Source organism: Dipodomys merriami, unplaced genomic scaffold (genome assembly GCF_024711535.1).
Source record: "Dipodomys merriami isolate MVZ:Mamm:240054 unplaced genomic scaffold, mDipMer1.0.p SCAF_6, whole genome shotgun sequence".
Taxonomy (NCBI): domain Eukaryota; kingdom Metazoa; phylum Chordata; class Mammalia; order Rodentia; family Heteromyidae; genus Dipodomys; species Dipodomys merriami.
The window spans coordinates 68,552,283-68,574,352 of record NW_027206179.1 but is presented as its reverse complement, the minus strand read 5'-3'; the positions used below and the strand labels follow the sequence as shown (position 1 = coordinate 68,574,352).

Genomic DNA, 22,070 nt, shown 5'->3' with positions numbered 1-22,070 from the left:
AGCTCTTCAGCTCAAGGCGCGCGCTCTACCACTTGAGCTACAGCGCCACTTCCAGTTTTCTGGTGGTTTATTGGAGATAGGAGTCTCACAGTCTTTCCCGCCTGGGCTGGCTTTGAACCGCGATTCTCAGATCTCAGCCTCCTGAGTAGCTAGGATTACAGGCGTGAGCCACCGGCGCCCAGCTCATTAAAATTTTTCAAGATTAAAAAAACTTTTAAAAATTAAAAGATTCATTAAATTATGTTTGAGAAAAATCAAATATAAAACTGCAATGATGCCAACTTACTTAAAATTGAAAGAGACTGTATTTGGCTCCAGAACCGTAAATTTCTGAGACTTGGAATTGTATAGAGGATTTAAGTATTTCTTTTCGTTATCCAAAAGAAATGGCCACAGGGAGTGAGTCTTCTCCTTCAATCTTAATAAGAGAAACAAAGATCTTGTTCAGAGATGCAAGTATTCATCTTTATAAACTAGAAAACTGCTTTCAAAGTAAAATTAAGTTTTAGGGTTTTCTTCAATCCACAGATTCATCTCCTGTCTATGAATTGTGTTTTTTTGTTTTGTTTTACTTTTCATAACCACATAATAAGGTGAATGCCATGTTTCTTGAACATAACACAGGTAGATCTTTTTTTTTTTTTTCTCAAAACCATATACACTTGACAGGATCCTCTCAGGCCACATAATTGCAAAGGTTGATCCTTGTTCTAGCTATTGCAGATAACTACACATTCAAACATGGGTTAAGACATTACTGTAGCTCCATTTGGTCTGATTTTCTTAACCCCCTATCTAGGGTACAATGTCAAGTATCATAGGGTAGGAACACAATTAAGTGGATACAAACAAGACAAACAGACGAAGTTAGGTCATGATGCAAGGTTCTAAGTGCCAGTTAAAATGCAAATCTGAGTGTGTAGTAAACCAGGAGTAGTGGTTCAGCCTGTAATTCCAGCACTCTGGAGTAGAAAGGGAGAGAAAGAAAACATGGGTAAAAGGCAGAATGGTTGTGAGGGACAAAGTGGACAATCTTCTCATTTTTCCATGATTCCAATAGGTGTCATCTTAGAGGAAGAAAACTATGAAATATTCATTTGCTTTTTCTTCTCTCTTCTTGTGCTGGTACTGGGCTTGAACTCAGGGCCTCATTGCTCTCATTTGGCTTTTTCACTCAAGGTTGGCACTCTACCACTTGAACCACAGCTCCACTTCCAGACATGAATGATGTCTGACAATCATATCTGCTGGTTAGTTGAAAATTAAAAGAATTTCACAGAATTTCCTGCCCAGACTTGCTTTGAACTGTGATTCTCAGATCTCAGCCTCCTGAGTTGATATGATTATAGACATAAGCTCCACTACCCTGCTCACAAACCAACACTTTAAAAAATCTACCACACGTTAAAACTAGTGATCAGTGTTTTCTTGGAAGCAGAATAATGTAAAGATTTGTCTGTTCTAAAATACATACTCAAGGAAGTGGCGCTGTAGCTCAAGTGGTAGAGCGCTCGCCTTGAGTTGAAGAGCTGAGGGACAACGCCCAGGCCCAGAGTTCAAGCCCCACAACCGACAAAAAAAAACAAAAAAACAAAAAACTAAAATACATACTTAAATTGAAAATCAGCATCACAGAAGTTTCTAGGGTACAGTAACAGTTTCTGTTCTTGGAGCTTGTTGCATAGGTGTGTGAGTCTGGAAAGACTAACTAGCCTGAACACTTATGCTATACATACTTTTCTACTGCTGTGAGGGTAAGAGACATTAGGAAGGTCCTTACATTCAGAAATAAGACAAGGGCTGGGAAGGTGGCTAGAGCACTTGCCTTGCGTGCATGAGGCCCTGGGTTCGATTCCTCAGCACCACATAAGCAAAAAGAAAAAAGCCAGAAGTGGTGCTGTGGCTCAACTGGTAGAGCGCTAGCCTTGAGCTGAAGAGCTGAGGGACAGCACCCAGGCCCAGAGTTCAGGCCCCACTACCGGACCCCCCCTAAAAAAAATAAATAAAAAGAAATACAGACAATAAAACCCATTAAGTTCAGTTCTATTTCATACTGTTAAGACATTTTGTTTAGACAACCACCATTTATGGTTGTAGGTCTTGTTATGAAGAAAATAAAAATAAATCTATTTAAATCAAACCATCTTACTTGAGTTCCTCTCTTTCCTTCTGACAATTTCCAAGGAAGTTCCCAAATTGACATGAATGAATATGTTCATGAATCTGAAGAAGAAATTCTTCATTGAATTCAAAAGCTTGTGGGAACTGTTCTGTCAAATGCCACACACATTCCAAGAACTGAGTAAACACTGGTGAGGCCTCCTTTGGGTCACCGTCCAAGTGGCCACACCTAAACCCCAGGAAAGCATAAGCATTCAGAAACATCTTGGAAAGAAATCCTGTATTAAAGAATCATAAATGTACACACCAATATAACACATAGTTATGTACTTAGTACATATATATAATACACACATAAAATAATCCTAAAACACTGTTACATAAGCACAAAAATAGCATTTTATTGAAGTCACTCATATCTATGAATTTTGTAATCACAATTTTTTTAATTTTACCAATACTGAGTTGAACTCAGGCCCTTCCGCTTGTTCAGCTTCCTTGCTCACCTAGCCCTCTATCAATTGAACCATACACCCAGTCCTATTTTTTTGCTGATTAGAGATGGAGTAACTTTTCTGCCTGAGCTAGAATGGAACCAGTTAGGATTACAGGCAAGAGCCACTAGCATTCAGCTTTGTAATCACAATTTTAACAAAGCTGTTACCTTCTAAATATTACAGAACAGGCCAAAATAATTGTAGCCATTTTTGGTTAATAACTAACCCTAAAAATTAATAAACATATTAGAAGTGAAAAAAATGAAAAAATAAATCTGACTTCATACAGCACTTTCATCTCCTGTTACACATGCAAATTCATAAAGGATAGAAACAGCTGGGCACTAGGGGCTGGGAAGGTGGCTCAGTGGTAGAGCGCTTGCCTTGCATGCATGAGGTCCTGGGTTCAATTCCTCAGCACCACATAAGCAAAAAGAAAAAAGCCGGAAGTGGCGCTGTGGCTCAAGTGGTAGAGTGCTAGCCTTGAGCTGAAGAGCTGAGGGACAGCGCCCAGGCCCAGAGTTCAGGCCCCACGACCGGACCAAAAAAAAGAAACAGCTGGGCACTAGTGGCTCATGCCTGTAATCCTAGATACTCAGGAGGCTGAGATCTGAGGACTGGGCAGGAAAAGTTTAGACTTTTATCTCCAATAACCTACCAAAAAAAACCCAAAAAAAACAAAAAAAAAACAGAAGTATAGCTGTGGCTCAAGTGGTAAAGCACTAGCCTTGAGCAAAAAAGAAGCACAGGGACAGCACTTACGCTCTTGGGTTCAAGCTCCAGGACACACGCACACATACACACCGACACAGAAATACTACAGTACTCTAATTTACATATAACCTTAGTGGTGCCAGGACTATCAACACACACTCGTGATCTCAACCCTGGGGAAGCTGAGGTAGAATGACCGTAAGCGTGAGGTCAGTCTGGCGTACACTGAGTTCTGGGTCAGTGTGGGCTATGAAACCCTACCTCAAAACCCACAAGGGAAAAAATGATTCTAAATATATTAATAGCCACTCACCTCTCTGAAAATTTATGTCCAAATGAGATCCAATCTTTTTCTATTAAAACCTTAACAGGAAAAAGAAAAAAATTCACTTTAACTATTTATAACAGAACAAAACAAAAACTACAAACAAAAAAAAACAGCCAGAGCTCAAGTTAGAGATAGGGCTAAAGAACAGTAGAAAAAGGAAAAAAACATAAAAAGTAATTTCATGACTAATTCAGTTGTATTTATACATTCTTAACTGAAGAGTGTACACTATAAAGCAGTATTACACTAAAAATTTTTTACATTAAAGATGACACAAGAAACCTACTCTAAGAAATAGAAACTAAAATGTTATAACAAGAGTTGACTCTGAGTAGAAGATGAAGGAAGTGTTTTAAACTTTTTGGCTCACTTGTACATTACTTGCATAAGCTTTTTTTCTGGAATTATGTTTCTTGAAGTGATTAAAAAGAACAAACATTGAGTATGGTGATAATCCCTGCACTGAAGAGGCTGAGGCAGGAGGATTTTAAATTTGAGGCCAACCTGGGCTACATAGCAAAATCCAGTGTCATTCATAAATAAATAAACAAGACCAATGAAAACAAATTCAAATCCAAATGTTATGCATCTACCCTCTTACATGAAATGTTTCCTCTGTCAAGGCTTCTCTACTTACCAAACTCACTGAAATATGTATTTTATATTTTCTTTCATTAGCTTCTATTAGTTTTACAAGGGAAGTTTCATTCTGACATATCCATATTTGTTTACAATGCACCCTAAATCATATTTACACTCTCCACTGCTCTCCTTCCTTCTCTCCCTACTTGTTAAAACAATTTCAACAGGTTTCATTATTCTATTCTCCTACATGCACGAAGTACTTCAATCATATTTGTCATCCTTCACCCTCACATTTCTTTCTTTTCTATGTCCACAAGATCCAGAATAGTGTCTGGCACACAGTAGGTGCGAGCTAAAGGTTTGATACATGATTAATTAATTTACCTGGAAACTCTGCTTTTCTATCACCTTCTTTTATGTCAGAGAAGCTTATAGGACTTACTTGCCATCTATTGTTCACACCTGTAATCCTAGCTACTCAGGAAGCTGAGATCTGAGGATTGGAGTTTGAAGCCAATCTGGGCAGAAAAGTCCAGAGACTCTTAATATCAATTAATCAGCCAAAAAAGCCAGAAGTGAAAGCACAGCTCAAGTGGTAGAGGCCCTGAGTTCAAGCACCAGTACCAGCATAAACAAATACAAAGCAAAACTATTGAAGAAAAGTTCTGGCCCAAATCAGAGGCTAGAGCAGATTCTGGTGAAGGATTTCACCCCTGCAGCAGCCAGGGAAGATAGGGGGCACCAAGAGTTTTAGAAATTTAGAAATGATTGTGTGTGTGCGTGTGTGTGTGTGTGTGCGTGTGTGTGCGTGTGCCACAGCTCCACTTCCAGCTTTTTGGCAGTTGACTGGAGATACGAGTTTCATAAACTTTCCTGCCCAGGCTAGCTTATTAGCTTAAGAACTACAATCTTCAGAGCTCAGCCTCCTGAGTAGCTAGGATTACAGATATTAGCCAATCAGCACTCTGCTTTGTGATTTTATTCCAATGCCTGGCAAACAACTGGAACCATATATGAAAAGAAAAACATAACTTATCTTATACTCCAAAAGTAAGTTGAACATTATTAGCTGTTTTCTTATTTGCATTTAGTCTGTCCCAAACTCAACATGTTAGCAGCACAAAATAATAGTGTGAAAAAGGGCTGGGGATTTTAAATCTTCCCTAGCTTTAACATGATACTGTATTTAATTATTGTATACTTAGGAAAAGTGTCTAATATCTTTTATTCACCATATATTAACAAATAAAGTTTGAAAGTTAATCTGATCATAAGCTATACTCAAAAAGCCAAAAATGTATGGTTGTGCTCATATGCAGAATTAGACCTAAAAGACATATATTTGTGGACATGTATATATAATATCTATAATGCCATTTCCACAAATATATGTATATATGAATATATATAAATAGATGTGAGTATATATATATATATATATGTACTTATAAACATACATACAGAGAACATGATTGTAACTATGGGATTATTTAGGAGGAAAGAAAAGGGAAAGGGAAAAAGAAGGATGGAAGGGAAGGAGTGACACTAATCAAGAAGCATTGTACTTATAACCTGAGTTGTGGAACTGTAACTTCTTTGAACAATTAATAATAATTTAAAAAAGAAAGATGGAGGCTAAATAATTTCTAAATACAGTGCAACTATATGTGAAAGATAGCATAAGGAATCTTGACCAATAGGAGGTTGGGGCAGGAAAAAAGAAAGCAACAGAGAAGATTATTCTGAGAAAACTAAAAACAATGAATGACAAGAAAGTAAAGTAGGCTGATAGGGGCATCCTTAGGAGTGAGGAGGGCAAATAGAAAGGCTGAACTAGGATGAATATGGTAAAAGTAGTTTGTATGCATGTATGAAAACAGAACAATGAAACATACTGCAACTGTTTCAAGTAGGGAAAGTGGGATGCAAGAGCATGATGTTGATCATAATATACCATATACACATGTAAAAGTGTCACAATAAAATCCTCCCTTGTACAACCAAAGTCGGCTACCAGGAAAGTTAGCTGGTAAATTAGCAAGTCAATTAACAAATACATTTTCAGAAAATTTTTGATAATGAAAAAAGATTTTAAAGGAAAAAAAATGTCCCATTTATGTCCTGAAAAAAAGTTGACCTTGGGTTGGGAAGTTGGCTCAGTGGTAGAGTGCTTGCCTTGCGTGCATGAAGCCCTAGGTTCAATTCCTCAGCACCACATAAGCAGAAATAGCTGGAAGTGGTGCTAGTGGTAGAGTGCTAGTCTTGAGCTGAAGAGCTAAGGGTCCCAGGCCCGGAGTTCAGGCCCCACAATCGACAAAAAAAAAAAAAAAAAAAAAACAAAAAAAAAAAAGTTAACCTGATCAGACATTAAAAATCAAACAAAAAACATTAGCTGGAGCTTTATCTTCACAATGGAAAAAAATCTGTTCAAAAAGAATTTTAAACTTCATAAATAAAATATGTCTACCATGTTATTATACTTAATGAATGGAAGTATTTAAGTAGAAAGTTCCCTCTAGAATATAACTTTCAAGTATTCTTATTTATGCCTTTTTGTTAGTATGTTATTTTTATAGATAAAAATGAGAAAATCTGAGTATTTCTATAGATACATTTTAGAGGTGGGAAAAAGGAAAGGCTTCTAAATCTTTATTTTTGCCACAGATACAGAAACCAGTGTGACTCAAGGTATCTCAGCCTCAGCAGTACTGATGTTTTAGGCCAGATAATTCTTTGTTATAGGGCCATCCTGTGCATGACATGATGCTTATTACCACTGTCTGCCAGCTGTACCACTGCTTTTAGTGTCTCCAAACATTGCCAAATGTCCCCTGGGGGAACAGAATCACTCCTGTCCAAGAACTACTGGCCTAAAACAATACATCCTTACCATGAATCCTTTAATTGTCCTGTAGTAGGAGTCCAATAAAAGTGAACCAAGGGAACAGACTTGGGAGGTCCTATCCCAACCGTCTGAGCAATGTACCAACACACTTGCATTTTCAAGCACTATTGCCTGAAAAGAAAGATAACATGCTTAGATTCAAACAGAATGCCTTTTATACATATCAGTAAATCTATTTACTTGAAAATCTATCAGGCATTGTATTTTTTAAAGTACTCTACCTGCAGTAATAATGTTACTATAGCATAATTCAAAAAGAAAAAGAAAAAAACAGAGATAGACAAGAATGTTTCAAAGAATTTGAGGATTTTAAGCATTTAGGGTAAGTGCTCCATGTTTTTAAAGCTCAAATTAAAGTGACCCAGAGTCAAAAACCAATGCCCAACAGGCTAAATCCACCCCTTCATAACCAATTTAAGTCTCCAAATCAAGTGAGAGATAAAGTTACTTTGGCTAAGAAGATTGCAGCATCCATAACAGCCTTGATATGGCGAAGCCATCCCGAGCTCTCCAAACCAGAATAGAAATCATTGACAGAGAGCCCTTTGGTACCATTCACTAAAAAAAAAATAGAGGTAAAAAAATTTCAATAAGAATGAGACAAGAGGATAATACGGTCCAAAAAGAAATACACTCTCTACCTCACTTATGTAATTATAAACCCTTTATGCATCACCTTTATAATAATAAAAAATTAAATTAAAAAATAAAGAATGAGGCTAGAAAGTTTCTACTTGTCTTATAGATTTTTCAAGGTGAGAAAATTGAGAAAGGAAAGGATAAAATAAATATGCAAGACTTTTTACAAAAGAAATATATTATCCCCTCTATACAGTATTTTCACAATAAAAAAAGAAATATGTTATTATTAGAATCTTAACAATTTGTTGGGTACACTTTTCTGTCCTTCCTTATGTGTTAAAAAAGTTCTAATACTGGGCTGGGAAGGTGGCTCAGTGGTAGGGCGCTTGCCTTGCATGCCTGAGGCCCTGGGTTCGATTCCTCAGCACCACATAAGCAAAAAGAAAAAAGCTGGAAGTGGTGCTGTGGCTCAAGTGGTAGAGCACTAGCCTTCAGCTGAAGAACTGAGGGACAGTGCCCAGGCCCAGAGTTCAGGCCCCACGACTGGACCCAAAAAAAAAAAGTTCTAATACTATTTAAAGCAATGTAAGAAATGTTTAATTAACATTTCATATTTTTAATTTTTAATTCTAAGTCATAATTGGAAAGATATCTTCATATTTAAGTGAAACAGTAGCATAAATATCCATTGTAATGATTACTCAAGAATCTCTTAATAACAAGTTTTTTAATAAAGCCATTAGAATTGTATTAATTAACAGATACTACCCAAATGTAGCTGCTGCAATGTGACCAGGTCAAAGTGAGATGCATTACAAATGTAAAATACACAATTGAGTTCTAAGACAATGAAAAGTACAATATCAATATTTTATACTGAATACATGTTAAAATTGTAATATAGTAAGAGACTATATAAATAATTTTACATGCTTATTTTTTAATGCAGCTTCTGGAAGTTTTAAAATTATATGAGAGGGCTGGGAAGGCGGCTCAGTGGTAAAGCGCTTGCCTTGCATGCCAGAGGCCCTGGGTTCGATTCCTCAGCACCACATAAGCAAAAAGAAAAAAAAGCCAGAAGTGGCGCTGTGGCTCAAGTGGTAGAGCGCTAGCCTTGAGCTGAAGAGCTGAGGGACAGTGTCCACACCCCAGAGTTCAGGCCCCACGACCGGACCCCAAAAAAAATAAAAAAAAATAAAAAAATAATTATATGAGATAAGCATTGTATTTCCATTGGACAGAGATATCTAAAAAGTAAAGCAATAATCATACCTTCCAACAATTTCTGAAGGCTGGATCTCATTACATGAATATTTTCTATTCCAACAAACTGAAATCTAATATTAGAATAGTTGTCTTCATTTTCATAACCTTTTCCAGCTGCTCTGTTGGCTATTGCATTCAGCTAAAATTTAAAATGTTAGACATTGAGAATCAAATTACTTTTATCTTTAAAATTAACTTACCAAAATGTCATAAAATCACTATATAAGACACATTTTAGCAAGAAGAGAACTTAAAGTACTCATCAAAAGTGAACATATTATCTGTTTTTTTTAAATAGGCAAGAATGTCACCTTATCAAAATACAAATAAAGTAATGATATGGCTGTTATGTAAAGGAAAATCTAGACAGGAAGTATCCACAAGTTCAAGAAACTATGTTTTTCGTCAGTTTCCCATATGTTTATCTCAATCTTAAATGACTTAAGAGTTAAGTAGAGTTGGAGAGCTTTTCATTTATAGAGTCAAACTGAGATTCACTTCTGAACAAGACTTGAAATCCCAAGGGGCCTGCAAATCCCATCTGAGATATGTGTATAGATTGGGGTCCACATGTCAGACATTACTGAAGGCGATGCAACTGTTTACAAAAGCACATATTTCACTAGCCTGATATACCTTTAAGAAATGTATAAAAAATGAACTTGTCTCTAGAGAAAATAGATTGCCATGGGCATTCATTATTAGACCATATTATGAGAGGTTCTGTGAGCATTTGGTATGCTTACTTTTTTCAGAATACGGTTTCCGATTTCATATAGTATGTTATTACAACTTATGAGGGTTATCTCATGAACATGGATAAAAATAAAATCTAAAACTAGAAAAGAAAACCCTTTCATTCTCTAGATGGGGGCTCTAAGTTTGTAACAAGTATAGTTAAGTTATATCTACTGACTTACTAGTTCACTGAGCACCTTTAACGATACTAAGGCAAATTAAGAGTGCTTAATTATTACTACTCAATAGCTTAGAAAAGCAAAGAAAGATATATTTTCTATGTAGAAGACAATTATTCATACAAATCACAATCAGACTTCATCTTCCAAAAGTTTGAGATTGCTGAGTGTGGCAGCTCAAGCCTGTAACCCTAGCTACTTGGGAGGCAGTTATTGGGGGATTGTGGTTCAAAAGCCAGCCTGGACAAGAAAAAAAGTTCACAAGACTCCATCTAAACCAATAGCTAGGTGCAGTGTTGCATGCCTGTTGTCCCTAGCCATGTGGGGAATAAGTAGGAAGATCAGTCTGCCAGCCTTAGTAATAAAGCAACATCCTTAAGAGTTATCAATGCAAAAAGGGCATGTGGAATGGCTTAAGTAGTAAAACACCTGCCTAGCAAGCACTAGGCTCTAAGTTCAATACTCAGTACCACCTTTCAAAAAGTTTTGTATTACAATCACATCTTATATCTAACATTAACTATTAATTAATCAATCCAGGTTATACAGAGTAGAATGACATTTTTCTTTTTTTCTTTTTTTTTGTTAGTTATGGGGCTTGAATCTGGGCTTGGGCGCTGTCCCTGTGCTCTTCAGTTCAAGGTGAGCGCTCTACCAATTGAGCCACAATACCACTTCTGGTTTTCTGGTGGTTAGTTGGAGTTAGTCTCACAGACTTTCCTGCCTGGGCTGGCTATGAACCTCGATCCTCAGATCTCAGCCTCCTGAGTAGCTAGGATTACAGGCGTGAGCCACCAGCACTCAGCAAAATTTTTCTTATAGAAGACATCACCAACACTTAACTCGTAGGAAAAGTCTTTTTTAAACAAGAGATGATAAATCACCAATTTCTAATTGTTACTATTTCCTACAATACTGTTTCAAATGACTCTCATCTTCTGTTTCTCTGTCAGCTCATCTAATGATGAAAATGACTCTAAAGCAACTATAATTCCCTCTGCAAGCTGCCTAAAATTGATTGTGTTCTATTTTGCTCACTCGCTTTTTCTCATCGCTTTCTCTTATTTTCTCATCATTCCAGATTTTTGAAGAAATCCTCACTATAATTCTGCCAATGTCCTTTTGTGTATCCCACCAGCTCTGCATGCGATGCTATAATAAAAATTAAAAGCAAAGTTAGCTATTACCATTTTAGATTTTAATGACTTTAACTGCAGATCCTACATGTATTGGCTGCTTAACTGTGCTCATAAAAATTAAAGAGGATTCTGACTTGGTCCCAGTGGTAAAAATTTATAGCCTTATACCATAGGTGTTTTATAGATTAACAATTTCCTGTCATTATTTTTAATGCTCTTGTTCAATGTTTCCTAGGCTAATTCACTGTTGTTACTTATTAAGATCTTATTATTTTAAAGCAAAGTATTTCACATTAAGAATGACATTAAAATTATAATTTTTCACAATACACAGTATTTCTTCACAATAACATAAGGTTTATACACTACCAAGAGTTCCCAGGGCTGGGTAGGTGGCTCAGTAGTAGAGTGCTTGCCTTGCATGCATGAGGCCCTGGGTTCAATTCCTTAGCACCACATAAGCAGAAAAATCTAGAAGTGGTGCTGTGGCTCAAGTGGTAGAGTGCTAGCCTTGAGCTGAAGAGCTGAGGGACAGTGCCCAGAGTTTGGGCTCCACGACGGGGTAGGGGTGGGGGGAGTTCCAATATGTCTTGGCACTGGTGAGGACTGCAGTTCGAAGCCAAACCAGGAAGGCAAGTCTGTGAGACTATTAATCACCAAAAGACTGGAAATGGAGATATGGCTCAAGTGGTAAAGTGAAAAAGCTAAAGGACAGCACTCTGGCCCTCAGTACCAGTGCATGTACATGCATACGCACACATACACATACATATTATATGTTGTAAATGAATATATATACATATATATACACATATATAATACATATATCGAATTCAGTTTTCTTAAAGTTATATAAATATATACCAAAAAAACATAATTTGCCACTGAATTATTGAGAACTGGTCTTCTAAGTTGGTATTCCTTAAAGGACTAATTTCTTTTGTATCATTAGCTTCCATTTATTTCAAACCAGGATTAAAGCAATTAAAGATAATGACATGAGCAGACTGCATGTATTTAAGATACATACTTTGGGCCTGGTATCCACAACGTACATGTAACGATTGACTGGGTTGGCTTTACTAATGGCTTGAAGCAAATGTTCATCTTCCAGACACCGGGCACTGAATCCTGACAGTGGCTGACTGCATCGACATATGGCAGCCTAATTTTAAAAAGACAGAAAACATATTATATAAAGATCTCTAAAATATGACTCAAAAATGCTTGAAATAAATGTCATCTATTTAAAAGTAAGATCACTAGAAGGTATTAAGTGTGAAATCTGATTTCATTAAATTCTATTTCAATACCTTGAGATTCCCTAAGTTTTCCCAATATCTTCTAAGAAAAGATATGACTCAAGCAGTACAGTGTCTGCTTAACAACACAAGCCTCTGAACTCAAGCCACAGTACTCTCTAAAACATAAGTGAAAGTCTCCACGTCGGTGGCTCACACCTGTAATCCTAGCTACTGAGATTGAGGGTCATGGTTTGAAGCCAGCCTACTCAGTAATTCCAAGGGACTATTTCCAATATCGAATACTACTCAGAGTATTACAAGTCAGGATACCATAAGGACATTTTCACATCCATGTTCACTGCTGCACTATTAACAACAGCCAAGTTATGGAAACAACCCAGATGCCCTACAAGAGACGAGTCAATCAAAAAAAAATGTGGTACATATACACAATGGGATTTTACTTATCCATCAGAATGAACATTATGCCATTTGGAAGGAAATGGACGAACCTAGAACAAATCATATTAAGTGAGGTAAGCCAAGCTCAAAGAGATAAATGGTTTATGTTTTCTCTCATATGAGGAAGCTAGATATAAAATACAACTGGACATGATAATTCACAAAGAGCTTTAAGCATTTACAAACAAATAAATTGACTAAAGGAAGGAGAAGGCACCCAAAGGTGTAACTTCTCTGAACATCTAAAGTACTATGTATCAAAATGAATTTCATGCTTTTTGTTGTTATTTTCCATAGTTGTTGTTGTTGGAGGTTGGGGGGTGAGGGGGGCAAAAGGAGGACATGGGAATGGAGGGAGGAAGGAGGAACAAATGCAGCCATTGTATTCAATATACACTATTGAAAAAAAAATGCACTACTCAACCTGTGGCAGGGACTGCAGGGGAAAAATGGAAGAAACCAAAGGAAGCTATGGCATTGTCCAAGAAGCACCATACTCATTCTTCGACATATGAAATTGTAACCCCTTTGTACAACTCCTTGATAATAACAACTTTTTTAAAAGGCCCGGTGCCAGCGGCTCGTGCCAGTAATCCTACTCAGGCATGAGATCTGAGGACTGAGGTTCAAAACGAGAGGTGGGGGGGGGGGAGAAGAGGAGAGGAGAGGACAGGACAGGGGAAAGGAAAGGGAAAAGGAAAGGGAAAGGGAAGGGAAGGGAAGGGAAGGGAAGGGAAGGGAAGGGAAGGGAAGGGAAGGGAAAGGGAAAGGGAAGGAAAGGAAAGGAGAGGAGTGCCACGCCACATACACTTGGTTGAAACTTTTGGAATGAAAGGTTCTGGACAGGAGTGGAGCCTGGCATAGACTCAAGCCCCAGGCATCCCCCAGGAGTTGGTGGAGAACTGGATTCCCTAAAAAAGACAATCTGGTCAGACTTAACCCATTGTTCTCTGAGAAAGAGACATTCCAGTGTGACTGCTGCTCACCACAGTGACCCAGGGCCCAGTGGCAGGATGCCTGCCCTGTGCCCTGACAAGTCCCACCTGGGAGAGCGTCTGTCCTGCCTCCAGGCCAATTCAGGCCTGCCATTGTATACAACAACTCTTGTTTCCTCCTCTAACAAGCAGCTCAGTATCCAACCACCATGGGAACCCAGTCCGAGAGGCACAATGGAGAGGAAGCTGCCGAAGCAAGCGTTTGGAAAGGAGCAGAGATCACAGCAGGCAAAGCAGCCATGAAGATGTGTCTGCAAGGAGTCCTTAGCTGGGTTCAGCAAAGAGAAGCCAGCACAGGTGGGCGGAGCACTTCCATAAAGCTGCCTGTGGTGGATAGATGGCTTCTAGTTTGACATGGACAACAGAATAAGGGACTGCAAGTTCAATGAACAGTCTCTGGCCAGAGAAACAAGGTCAAACACTTAAGTTTCTTCACTTCCAGTGGTTCCTGGTATTTCCAGCTGAGTGGACATCTTTCTGTGACCAGTGGGTGCCACGCCACCTTCTGCGGAGTCTGCGTGAGAGATTGTGTTGGACAAAGAGCTTCAAGGAAGCATGCCCCCAGGAAGGGGGTGTTGGTTCAAGGCTTCCCATACACTTGGCTGCACCTTTATAGCCTCTACCTTTATTCTTACTATACTCTTCTTGGCTGTACATTCGTTGCCTTTATTCTCGTTTTGGCTATTTTTCTATTGATCCATGAACAGAGCATGTTGTATTTTTCCAGTCCAATAGAGATGGCTTCTCTAAGTAATAAAGACTAAGGCCAAAGATTAAATGAGGGCAATCCCCCAATCAACCTATCATCTGATGTGAAGTTGCCTCCAGAAACTCCTACAACTTCACAAGCGGTTTTGCAGCTCACGAATAGTAAATATAGAGACTTAAAATTTCTAGATATGTCCAACAGACAAAATCAATAAACTAAACTAAGTTAGGAAGAGTTATCCCAGTAGTTTAGAGAGTTCTAAAAAAGAAGGGATCTCTGATTATAAAAGAAAAAGAAAGATTCTCCCAACAGTTATGATTAAGTTTAGTCCAACTTACGTTATAGGGAATAGATGGTGTTTTCACACAAAATATAAAGTTAGTGACATATTTCCTGAACCAACCAAGAACCATTTCCTTATACAGGAGCTTATAAAGATAAAATTAGTTGGATACAATTAAAAAGAGTATAATGTAAGTACAGCCCTGTCTTAGGTTTGTTAATTATTAAACATAAAAAAGGCTGAATAGATGACGTATTCTATTAAACAATATGCTAGACTTGTTTCGCACCACTTAGCTTAAACAGTTGGTGGGATAGTCTTTAATTTTCATGTAATTCATCAATGCTTTGCCTTTAAAAAATTGATTATGTGCTTAAATAAACAAAGAATCTATGTCACAATCACACACTGTATAAAAATGTTAATTCTCCTCAATAAAGATACACTCAGATGCAACTCTTTTGAGTCTGTGTCTGTTTGTCACTTCGCCGACTCCTTTGCCCACCTATCCCGAGATCCCTGTCCCGTCGGTCCCAGTGCTCTGGCTGAGCTGGTCCGTCGCAGAGGAGAGGAGAGGAAAGGAGAGGAAAGGAAAGGAAAGGAAAGAAGAGGAAAAGAGAGAGGCGAAAGGAAGGAAGGAAGGAAGGAAATAAATAATAAATGTGGTACATATGTACCATAGAATTGATTAGAAAGAATGTCATTTGTAGAGAAATGGATGAATCTAAAAAAAAAAATCATGTTAAGCCAGCCAGCCTGAGATAAATGCTGCATGTTTTAGATCCTATGTGGAAGCTAGATCTAAAATATAAATAACAACATGTACAAGGCTCAATGCATTTACACACAAACACACTGACAAAAGGTATACTTAGAGGTACAACTCCTCTGAACAACTAATGTACTGTTTATCAAAATGAATCCCAGGAAGTCAAAACATGTTTTGGGGGTATATAGTAAAAAGGGGAGTACAGAAATGGAGGAAGGAGAGGTGTGCAAATGTAGTCATTTTTTTTTTTTTTTTGCTGGTCGTGGGGCCTGAACTCTGGGCCTGGGCACTGTCCCTCAGCTCTTCAGCTCAAGGCTAGTTAGTGCTCTACTACTTGAGGCACAATGCCACTTCCAGCTTTTTCTGCTTATGTGGTGCTGAGGAATCGAACCCAGGGCCTCATGCATCCAAGACAAGCACTCTACCACTTAGCCAACTACCCAGCCCCGCAGTCGTTATCTTTAATGCACATTATGTAAAATTTAACTACATAACTTGAGGGTAGAAATCAGAGGGGGGAAAATGTGGAAGAATGAATGAAGAGGTGACATTGACCAAAAAAAAGCATTGTACTCATAACTGAACATATAGAATTATAATCCTTTTGTACAACTACTTAATAATAACCTGTAAAATTTTTAAAATTTAAAAAAGTAAGAGGTAATTAGCAGAACCTCCCCCTATGAAGAATATGTACATAGGGAATATTTAGCATGCAATAGCTTTTAGCCTATATCGTAAGTAGGCTAAAAAGATTAAGTTTTATTGCAATGAGTAATCCCTATACTGCCAATCCTGGAGGTGTAGAGCAATGGTGGCACACTTTTTTTATTATGTACAAAAAACTAGATTTGATCCCCAACAACACATACATACAAACATACATACACATACACACCACTAATAGTATCTCAGTATGAACATGCTTCCTTTCTACTACTTTCATTGAAAACTTTCAATCTTAAGAGCTTACTAATAAAATGGAAACCTTCAATGCCCTTGGTTGTCAAACTATCTGCTCTCCCACAGACAGACTACAAAGAGAAAAGAAAGGAAAACTTATCTTTTCACCAATTCAATTATTTTCCAGTCACTACTGAGAGGAAAAGGAATGATAAGGAAGATACAAAGTATGAACCTTCCTTTATTTCAGGGTAGTTTTATATTATAACTTCAAAAATGTAACTAAGTGAAAAGCCAGTGTATTTCTTTACAAATCTCCAAACAAAAGGTTCCTACCTTTTTGTCTTGATGATAGTAGGAAAGAACTGGGAATCTTCCCTTGCTCCGGAACTTGGAACTCCCAACAATTATTGGTTTGCTTGCTATCCAGGGTACATAAAGTTCCTTGGGGTAAGTTTCACAAATCTGCAAATAGCAAAACAAATAACTACTTGATTCACGGTTTAAAAATCATGAGGTTTAAAAAATTCCAAAACTTTAAAAACTCAAATGCAAGAACAGTTGTATATAGACAAATAGCACAATAAAGTATTGGAGGCATGGCTCCGGTGGTAGAGCATCAGCCAGACAAAGAGTGAAAGCATCAGATTAAGAATTCATTCAAATTCTAGCCTTGAACAAAAAAAAAAAAGAAAGGAAGGAAGGAAAGAAAAAGGAAAAACAAAGAAATACCATAACATGGCTCTTTGTACAATTAGTATATAGTAGCTTTAAAAAATCTTAAGAAAAGCATGTTACAATTCAGAGCACTTGCTACTATGACACTTTCTCTCTGGTCCTAACATCTTCTGAGTTTCTCCCAAAGGCATTAAGTTACCTTGTATTCTCTGTTGGCATCAGACAACTGCCAGTGTGAATTTGGCACTCCCATTCTCTTATATTCCTCAGCAAGGTCAATGAGGTGCCAACCTTGTAGCCGTTCTGAATCATTTTGTTTAGGATTATAAGAAAATGCATAGAGATCTTCATATTTTGCTACAGAATACAAAACACAAAACATTAATAATACACTATAAATAAAACCAAATACACTACAAATAAAAATTTTTTCTTTAAAACCTTCAGAGAGATAATATGTGAACATTCTTGAATTAAGTATTTTCTAAATTCTGTAATGCAAATGATTGCATCAAAAAGGCATACACATGATTCATTTAATCTGAGATTTAATTCCAAAGTTAAGGTTAATAAAGAATACAATTAGACTTGTATGCTAAATTCTGTATTGAAATTTTTCTTTTCTTAAATGTTAACTAAAAAATATACTCTTCCTATATACCCCTTTCCCAACATGAGATATGAAACAAAAACTGATACTAAAGCAATAAACTAGAGCTGATAAGGAACAATGGCAATCAATGTCCATGACCCCAGCATTTAGGAGGCTGAGACATAGGATTGCAAGTTCAAAGTCATTTTGGCTATACAGTGAGGCCCTATCTAAAAAAATAAAAGAAACAAAAAATTTAGAATTTCCAGGTGCCACTGGTTTATGCCTGTTACCCTAGCTACTAGGGAACTAAGATCTGCAGATCATGGCTTGAAGACAGTCCATGCAGTAAAGCCCATGAGGCTCTTATCTCCAATTAACCACCAAAAAGCCAGAAGTGGAGTGTGGCTCAAGTGATAGAATGATAGCCTTGAGCACAAAAGCTCAGGGATAGTACCTAGGCCCAGAGTTCAAGTCCCAAGACCACCACAAAACAAAAACCACTTAGAACTCTAGAGATGGCATACAGTACATGCTCTGTGCTGAGAAAAGATAAGTGAACATAAACCTGTTCTTAGAAACCCACTATTGAAATGTGCAATTTGTTGTCAAGAAGCTTTAAAAATGTTAACATAAATCTATGGTTCCTTTGGTCTACTATAAATGATTTATTATCCTTACTATTACCCTTACTTTGGATACCTTTCTTACAATTTAGATCAATAGTTTCTAATTATGTCTAGCCCATTTTGGGGAATGGAGAGTACACAAGAACTTGACTACCAGAATAACAAAGTATGAAATACTAATGAGATCTTAAAAGTGTCTTGGAGAACCCTTTACAAATTTAGCATGCCATGTTTCAGGCCCTAAGTACCATACCTTGTTTTGACAGTTGCAGTAGAGAGTTATAGATATCATGGCAATCTCTTTCCCTGGGAACAATGAAATGCACAGTCCTGAAATTCTTGCACTGAATCACAAGTGGGCATCCAGAAGTAGTCAAAGCAAGTTTCTCCACTGAGGCAATATGGTGATGTAATATCTACAGCATTAAAAAAAATTAAGAAACCAATGCAGAAAGGACTTAAAATTTATTTTCTTTCAGAGTACATAAATATTAAGAATGCCTTCCTCAAATAAAGTAAAAAATGTTATTTGGTGCACACTAATACTTAATATATCCAATAGCTTAATGTTTAAGCCAGAAATATGGGAGTCATCTGAGTGGATTAAAAAGTCCTACTATAAACTCAATATCTTGATGGTATTTTAAATGTATGATTACCATTCTTACTGCTACCAATAATACTTTACTACTAAAAACGTCTTTGCCAGTTAGGCACCGTGGCTCAGGCCTATAATCCTAACTACTTGGAGGCAGAGATTGGGGGATTGTGATTTGAGACTAGTCCAGGCATAAAAGTTCACAAGACTCAACAAATAGCTAGGTACATGGTAGAGACAATATGAGCCTATCATCTCAAACTAAGGAGGAAGCAAAATGGCTAGGCATAGTGGTATAAGCCTGTAATCCAAGCAACAAAAGGAAAGCAAATGCCAGTATCAAAGTCTAGGATGATTCAATAAAATGAAACACTAACTTAAAAATAACCGTCATAAGGCTGGGAATGTGGCTTAGTGGTAGAGTGCTTCCCTAGCATGCAAGAAGCCCTGAGTTTCATTCCTTTGTACCACATAAACAGAAAAAGCTGTAAGTGGTACTCATAATAAAGGATTAATTCGCAGAATGGTTCTAATTGTAGTGCTCCTGCCTAACAAGTATGAGGCTCTGGATTCAAATCCCAATACTGACCCCAAAAAGTCTATTTTCTCAATACTATTTTTTTTATTAATTTTGGAAAGGTGACATTAATCAAGATGCACTGTATTCATAAATATGTTGAATTACAACCCTTTATAAAACTACTTAAACATGGGGCAGGGAAGGTGGCTCAGTGGTAGAGCGCTTGCCTTGCATGCTTGAGGCCCTGGGTTCGATTCCTTAGCACCCATAAGCAAAAAAAAAGCCGGAAGTGGTGCTGTGGCTCAAGTGGTAGAGCGCTAGCCTTGAGCTGAAGAACTGAGGGGCAGCGCCCAGGCTCAGAGTTCAGGCCCACGACCGGACCCAAAATAAAAAACTACTTAAACACAGTAAGAGGAAAAGGAAAGGGAAAAAAAAAAAGGAAAAAAATTGTTGGGAAAAAAGTTGCTGGAAAAAAAAAAGGCTGGCTCATGCCTATAATCCTAGCTACTCAGAAAGTTGAGACCTAAGGATCACAGTTTAAAACCAGCCAGAACAAGAAAGTCCATGAGATGCTTATCTCCAATTAACCTCAAGAAAACCAGAAGTGGTGCTGTGGCTCTAAATGGTAGAGTGCTAGCCTTGAGCAAAAGAGCTCAAGGACAGTGTTCAGGCTCTGAGTTAAAAAAAAAAAAAATTCTGCCTGACACTGCTTAGATCTGAGGATCACGGTTTGAAGCCAGACTGGCCAAACAGATCTGAGAGACTCATTTATCTCCAATTAACCAGCAAAGAGCCACAACTGGAGGCATAGCTAAAGTGGTAAAGCACCAGCCATGAGTAAGCTAAGTGGGAGCACAGGACCTTGAATCCAAGTTCCAATTATGTCTCTCTCTCCTCTCTCTCCCTCTCTCTCTCTCTCTCTTTCACACACACACACACACACACACAATAAATTTAAATAAAATATACACAAAAATATAAAAAAGACAAGCCATACACTTAAACAAATGACATACATATCTGACAAAGTATTAAGATATAGAATTCTTATAAAATCAATAAAAAATGGCGTTGGAGAGGTAGCTCAGTGGTACAGCACTTGCCCAGCACGTGCAAGGTTCTGAGTACAATTATCTACACCACAAACACAAATCAAAAAAACAAGAGATAATAGAAAAAGAAAAGAAAACCCAATAACTGGACAGAAAGATAGAAGAACCAATAGAGATAGAAAGGAAAATGTCTTAGCCATCAGCAAGTTAACAACACAATTGTACAACCAAATACACAGACAAAAGTCTTTAAGTAGATAATGGCAATGTAAAACACTGAGGTAAAACAACGTAAAATATTCTGAGGATAAATCCAAAACATCATTTAATATACATATTTAAATATATTATCCTTAAATGAATATGTAAGTATATTACAGCTGTATATAAGTATATAATTAACAGTACATTATAAACAAAATCAGTATATTATATATTATGCTTATCCAAGACCTGTTACTCCCAGGCAAATATCTAAGATAAACTCTAAAACAGCTAGCTAGCTAGCTATACAAATAAAAGATTTTTACAGTATTAACTTTTCAACATCATGTGATTTAGAGGCACCAAAATGCCTACCCAGTCAAAAACCCAACTGTAACTTTTGGCTCTTTAAAACCTTCACTATTAATAGCCTGCTGATGACTGGACGTAAGTAAACATTACTAATAAATCAGTGACTAATGCATATTTTATATTGCATACATTACAAGCAATGAAAGGTAAGTAAGAATGACATCATTTTTACACTATGCAATTTCCTAAAGACAAGCATGAACTGTATCTTTTGCTGTTTTGGTTTTTTGATTTTTGTTTTTGCCATACTAAGGGTTGACCGCAGGGCATTGACATGGCTATAGCTGGCAAATGCCCTTCCACTTGAGCTACACCTCCAGCTCTTTGATAGTTTGTTTCAGAGACAGGGCATCCCCACTACCTTTACCCAGACATTTGTGATCCTCCTACTTCTCTACCTGTAAGTACTGAGATTACAGACACACAACCACATCCAGCCACTACTCAGTATTTGAAGTGGATATTCACAACACTTGAGCTCATACAATAACAATGGATGTAGTGACAAAATTATTACAGTAATACAGTATATAGTATACTATATGCAGCAATGATTTAATATTGCATGCTTACATTTCTCTATTATCTGTGCCTGTGTCAATTTTGATAAATTGTAACTATAATAGGTTTATATTTTATGGCAGTAAAAGACAAAATTACCTGCATACATTTAAGCATCCATGACAAACTTTTCATTGATTTATTCGATATTTGCATACTACTTATAACATTATTTTTTCAAAGTTACAAATCTCAAGAACAAAGTCAGCATATAAGTGGAACCATACAGATCAAATTCAGTCAGTATATTATTTGAGTCAACTATAGACTGTATTATACATACATTTTCAAGTATATTTATTTGTATAAATATGAAATGCTTGGCCTATCATATATATTGTAATCTTTTTTTTTTTTTTGGTCGGTCGTAGGGCTTGAACTCTGGGCCTGGGCGCTGTCCCTCGGCTCTTCAGCTCAAGGCGAGCGCTCTACCACTTGAGCTACA

At 37.2% G+C, this 22,070-nt stretch overlaps 1 protein-coding gene across 2 annotated transcripts in view; it reads right to left on the bottom strand.

The window, feature by feature from the left end:
• Positions 1–22,070, bottom strand: part of Mtmr6 (myotubularin related protein 6) — a 43,220-nt gene that overhangs the window by 3,896 nt on the left and 17,254 nt on the right. The window contains exons 3-13 of one of the 2 annotated variants that reach the window (XM_070003100.1): positions 18,572–18,734; positions 17,297–17,454; positions 16,756–16,884; positions 12,085–12,219; positions 10,954–11,067; positions 9,005–9,137; positions 7,599–7,708; positions 7,136–7,261; positions 3,646–3,695; positions 2,150–2,350; positions 287–418 (exon numbers count right to left, since the gene is read on the bottom strand). In XM_070003100.1, the coding sequence (XP_069859201.1) occupies positions 287–418; positions 2,150–2,350; positions 3,646–3,695; positions 7,136–7,261; positions 7,599–7,708; positions 9,005–9,137; positions 10,954–11,067; positions 12,085–12,219; positions 16,756–16,884; positions 17,297–17,454; positions 18,572–18,734 (1,451 nt within the window). The remainder of the gene's footprint in view (positions 1–286; positions 419–2,149; positions 2,351–3,645; positions 3,696–7,135; positions 7,262–7,598; positions 7,709–9,004; positions 9,138–10,953; positions 11,068–12,084; positions 12,220–16,755; positions 16,885–17,296; positions 17,455–18,571; positions 18,735–22,070) is intronic. The other variant, XM_070003102.1, reaches the window with a different exon arrangement.